The sequence below is a fragment of the Erpetoichthys calabaricus genome, chromosome 4 (assembly GCF_900747795.2).
Source record: "Erpetoichthys calabaricus chromosome 4, fErpCal1.3, whole genome shotgun sequence".
Classification (NCBI taxonomy): Eukaryota; Metazoa; Chordata; class Cladistia; order Polypteriformes; family Polypteridae; genus Erpetoichthys; species Erpetoichthys calabaricus.
Window position 1 is genome coordinate 198,485,671 of NC_041397.2, and position 5,973 is coordinate 198,491,643.

Below are 5,973 nucleotides of genomic sequence, written 5' to 3' on the forward strand. Positions count from 1 at the left end.
TTGGTGTACTCACGGATGGGCTTAAAGTGGAGAAGGACAAATGGATAGTTATTTCCTTTACCTCACTACTAGCACATAGACGTATCTTGCTCAGCTGGAAGAATCCCAGCCCACCGTTTATAAGTCAGTGGATAACTGATATTCTATATTATTTGAAATTTGAAAAATGCACAAAGATTCTTGCTTAAAGAATCTATTCAATTTTTTTAAAAACACAGCAAGATTTAATTAATACAATTTTAGACACTCCCCTCTTTTTGGGGGCGGGGCGGGTTGAATTCTGTTTTGTTGCTTTCCTTTATTAATTTTCTGATAATGTATATAAATATTTATTTTCTTTTCAATTTTATTTTCCTAGTTTTCTGAAGTCATTTGTTGTATACGTTCGACTTGATTTTATGCAAATGTATTCTCTTCTAATAAAATAAAATAATAATAATAAAAAAGAATATATTAGTGACAGGCCAGGTTAGCACAGATATACAAAAAGGAAAACATTTGTGAAAGGTAAAGCTCATAAATCAGGAGTGTCACTTCATGAAGTGTAGGCAACCAAAATGTAATTTTCCAAAATTTTCTTTTTTTTCAGCCATGGCTTTACATTCAGCTTTGTTTTTGACTTCTTATCATTTTCCATTTAGAGACTTTGGTGCTGTTTTTACTGCTATATTTTTCAATAGGATATCTTCTGTCTATTTTTAAATAAACCAGTTTCATGCATTTTAAAAATGAAAAGCTTAAGAAACTGTTTCAGTTGTTTTTGTGCAGTCATTAATCCCAAATCGACTACAATTTTAGTAGAGAAACTCATAACAACAGGGGAAAATGTCTTGTCCAATCACCTTAAGTGACTGCGTTTAGGGACATGGGAACTTAAACTAAAAAGAAATATAAAAGCTCAAAGTCACATGCAACATTCCATTTATGGGGTGACATTTTAAAAGCCTTTCAGAGGATATTCTGGTGAGTCTGCATACTTTATACATTTATTGAAATTACAGACATTTGCAGCTGTGTTAGCTAGTCCGCAATTTAATTCTGTTTATTTTTAAACATTACACACAAGACAACGTTAAACTAAGTATCCTACATTCAAATGCAGAAATAGTTTGAACACTTTACTAGTGTTAGAGTGGAGTGATGGTGTCGTCCAGCACATAATCAAGATGTTAGCTGCCCACTACAGCAGATCTTCTAAGATCTTCTTTAGTACTAGGGTGTTGTACCGTGTTAGCTATTATGAATGTAGAGAAAATCCAAGCAAAATGACCTTTTATTGGCTAACTAAAAAGATTGCAATATGCAATAAGATCTTCTTTTAAATATTAATTACACAAATCTTGTAAATTTCTCAGGATATGAGGGGAAAGATTGTCAGGCAGCAAGGATCAGTTGGTGCAGTGTTTAAATGTCATAAATTGCTTCAACAGGTCCCCACTGAAAGGGTTTTAGACCCTATTCTTACATTTCTTCCCAGAGGAGCTTTTTGGTAAGATTTCATTTCTTTTTGAGTTTTTGAATATGTTTTACACAAATGCAATTTGCAATCCAAATTGCAGCCTCATTTCTTCAAAGATTAATGAATTATTCTCTCTAATCTAAACTCATGTTTTCGATGCAGTATGGAAATCGAACCAGCAAATGATCTAGAGGAATAATTAACTACATTGAGAGGGGCAAAAATAAGTATATACTTGTATTTTGTACATGTGGGAATAAGAAATCCATCCATCCATCCATCCATTTTCCAACCCGCTGAATCCGAACACAGGGTCACGGGGGTCTGCTGGAGCCAATCCCAGCCAACACAGGGCACAAGGCAGGAAACAATCCTGGGCAGGGTGCCAACCCACCGCAGGACACACACAAACACACCCACACACCAAGCACACACTAAGGCCAATTTAGAAACACCAATCCACCTAACCTGCATGTCTTTGGACTGTGGGAGGAAACCGGAGCGCCCGGAGGAAACCCACGCAGACACGGGGAGAACATGCAAACTCCACGCAGGGAGGACCCGGGAAGCGAACCCAGGTCCCCAGATCTCCCAACTGCGAGGCAGCAGCGCTACCCACTGCGCCACCGTGCCGCCCTGAATAAGAAATCACTTTCAAAAATCTAAAAAAAAATTATAATTTCTGCTTAATTTTCTAAATTTCCACTATTCTTTGTAGCATTAATGCTATTTATAGCAAGTCCATTCACAATGTATTTCCACAGTAACATCACAATGCACTACACCTTCTACTCAACTCAAGCCACAGAGGGCTGCAGTGGCTGCCTGGTTTTGTTGCAACCAAGACGTGATTTCAATGGAAGCCACAATCAAACTTCTGCATTAGACCTTTTGTGTGTCATAACAGAATAATATAGAATTAAGAAAAAAGTTTTCCATATCTTGAGATTTTTCTTTTATTTATCTTGAAATGCCATTGTTGTTTAAGAAGTTACTTGTTGTTGATTTCACAGTGAGAAACATTACATTTTAGACTGTCTCTCTCTCTCTCTCTCTCCCTCTCTCTCAGTTGTCGTTATTAGGGCAAAATTGAGTGTTTAAGCTTTATATCAGTAAGTGAAACACACAGAAGGATATAAAAATGCCTTATTCAATTAAATCTATGCAAAGAAATTTGAAATATTACTTTGAATCTTCTTTCTGACTGCAAAATGACAGTACAGGAAGATCAGTTCATTAATTGAAGAGTTTAATTAGACGTAGTGTCCATTTTTTCAAATAGTTTCAGTTATCAAACAGCAAACATGGGTGCAAGTGACAGGAGTGGCTGTTTTACTATCGTTTCTGCCACTGTGATCTTTAGCAGGCAAATGATTCAAAAATGCAAGTAGTTGTTAAGGAAATAAAATAGGAGAGGTCATGATAGCTTAGTCCAGCGGTCCTAAAACCAATTCCTCTGGGTTCCATCTGTCCGCAGGTTTTTGTTCCTTCCAACATCTGTTTTAATTGGACTCCGAGCCTAATGATGCAAGCTGTCAGTTCCCAATTTTGGGGTCAATGTAGAAATTACTAATTAATTTTGATTAACGTATTAATTAATGTTTTAAGTATTTATTATGTATGTTACATGGGAATAATTTTAGTGTTTTTCTTAAAGTTGATTTTTAAGGTTTTCATCATCTTCAATGTTTTCACTCTGCTTTTCCAGGTGTTCTGGTCATTTAAATCCATTATGTACTAATAAGCATAATGGTGGGTCTGATACTAGTTGCAGCCCGGATTTCTACTCTGCTCGTCGTTAGTTGTCATTATTAGGATACAAATAAAGGAGTAAGCCACACAGAAAAATGGGAAATTAAGAGTAAGTCAACACAAGTTAGACATTTAAAACTAGAGCAAAATAAAAATATTTCAAATTATCTTGTAAATTTCAGACTCCTGAGCTTTTCTGAATGTGAAATAAGAGAAGAAAAAAAGGCTAATTACTGCAAATTAGATCATTTAAAAGTAAAATGACTCTCTGATGTCACAGTGGTTTAGGCTTTGGACTTCAAACCCGGACGGTTGTGAGTTCAGATCCCCCTACTGGAAAAACAAAAGAAATGTAACCAATTGTATCTCAACTGTTGTAAGCTGCTTTGGATAAAAAACCATTGGCCAAATAAATACAAGTAAATTTAAATGATTGTGGAAGACCTGCAGCCACAAGAGATCCCCAGAGATTGAGTTCATGATCTGCAGGCTCAGTCGTATTTGTTAAAGGAATACTGCTCGCAAAAATGATGCAAAATAACAGAACTCAATGGTGGCTACTGGCAAGTAAACATTATGAAAATATCCATTAAAAAAAAATCTAAAGTTACTGGCATTGCATAATCCACATGCCTGTTATCAGGTCTCATGTTCAAAATAAATGTTTTTTTTTTGCTAAAATATGATTAAGTATTGCTAGTTGCTGAATTTTTTAATTAAATGCACAATTATTAACCAATGAATGATGGAGAGAGGTGAGACATCAAGTCTAAAAGGCCATCCCACGAGTCTTTGGGTTTACTGTTTATGTACGAGTTGATAATCCTGGAAATAACTATTTAATAATATTTAGCAAAGAAAAGCATATGGATTATGGGACCCCATTAATGTTTTTTATTTATCTATCTATCTATCACTGATTTTTTAAAAGAATTTTTTAACATTTGCATCAAAAGCTGTCAAGAGGGTGTTTTTCCTCTGTGACTCCAAATTTTTCAATATTCTTTCAAAATATATTATATAATGTAACAATTTAAACAACATTTCTTTATGTTTTAATTCTTATTTTTCTTTAAGGATACTCTACCTGTAAAATGTACAATGGAACAGATTTTCAATTTATCCTTCTGGGCTTCTCTGGATTTCAAGACGAAGAGTCTAAATCAGTCCTCTCTGCATTCTTCTTTTCTGTCTATGTTTTGATTTTACTTGAAAATGTTTTCATTATTATTTTAATTGTCACAAATGAAAACCTTCATAAACCCATGTATGTCTTTATCTGCAATTTAGCTCTTGCAGACCTATTAATTATTACAGTGGTCATTCCAAAAGCACTAGCAAACTTTATGTTTAATCTGAACACAATTTCATTTTCTGCATGTTTTATTCAGTCTTTCACCTACTTGTATAGCATTAGTGTCCAGCTGCATATTCTGGCAGCTATGTGTTATGACCGTATGGTAGCAGTTTGTAACCCGTTACGATATGTCACAGTTATGAGCAACAAATTAGTGAACACACTGCTGTTAATTTGTTGGACAGCGGCATTGGTGTTTCCATTGATACTTATGTGTTTTGCTCTCCGGCTGTCTTTTTGTGGACCAAACAAAATTCCAAGCTACTACTGTAGCCATGCTTCAATAATTAAAATGTCTTGTACTGACTATACTTTCAATAGTGTTTTAGGTTTGGTGTTCGGTCTTGGTCTCATAATTGCTCACACTATTATTTTCATTTTATCATATGTTACAATTATAGCTGCTGTCCTAAAAGTAAAAAGTGCAGATGGGTACATGAAGGCCTTTTCAACGTGTGGGGCTCATCTTTTTGTGGTGATTACGACGCTGCTTTCTGCTGCATTTGTTTATATCACTTCTCGACTACCTTGGTTTTCTGTGGATGCTCGTTTCATAGCTAATACTGTTCAAATTCTACTTTGTCCGATGCTAAATCCCATTATTTATTCTCTGATGACTAAAGAGATTATGAAAAGCATAAAAAAAGTTATTCAAAAAAATATCATAAAACCTTTTCAAGAATAAAAAGACAGGTTGATTTCATGTATATTAGCATGTAAATGTTAAAAATGATTGCTAAAAGTTCAGTTGTTTTTTATTGCATTGTTTTAAGACACTGTCATAGTGACTAAGAAAAACTTAAAAAGGCTTAAAAGCTATGCTGCTGGTTTGAGTGAATTCAATAATGAGTAAAAACAAATATCAAGTGAAAAATTATACACTGATAGCATATGTTTTCTAATTAATGGCAAATTTATGAAAAAAAATACTATCCTCTTCTGAATTAAGTTACCTGTGCTTTACTTTAAAATGGTTTATTATAAATCATTAATTGTGAAAAGAATGTTTAAAAGCATCAAAAGACAGTCTACAAGACATAATACTTTTTTCACCTAGAGAGCTCATTGGCAGTGTGGTGCAGTAGTATTGCTGCTACCTTGTAGTATGGAGACCCTCCCTGCAGGCGGAGTTGGGGCTCTGAGACTAGGGATCTGCACTGGCAATCGGAAGGTTACCGGTTCAAATCCCGTAAATGCCAATAGGGACTCTGCTCTGTTGGGCCCTTGAGCAAGGCCCTTAACCTGCAATTGCTGAGTGCTTTGAGTAGTGAGAAAAGCGCTATATAAATGCAAAGAATTATTATTATTATGGAGTTTTCATGTCCGTGTTGGTGCACTGGCTTTTTTCCATTGACATGCAGGTTAGGTGTAGTGGCGATGATAATTTGGCCCCAGTGTGTGTGTT

The 5,973-nt window shown here is 35.1% G+C and overlaps 1 protein-coding gene across 1 annotated transcript; it reads left to right on the plus strand.

Annotated features, from left to right (window-relative positions):
* The first annotated feature begins 1,428 nt into the window (after positions 1-1,428).
* Positions 1,429-5,258, plus strand: LOC127527655 (olfactory receptor 2A12-like). Its single transcript, XM_051927087.1, has 2 exons — positions 1,429-1,489; positions 4,289-5,258. The coding sequence occupies exon 2, from the start codon at positions 4,306-4,308 to the stop codon at positions 5,251-5,253; it is 948 nt and encodes a 315-aa protein (XP_051783047.1). The 5' UTR covers positions 1,429-1,489; positions 4,289-4,305; the 3' UTR covers positions 5,254-5,258.
* The last annotated feature ends 715 nt before the right edge of the window (positions 5,259-5,973 follow it).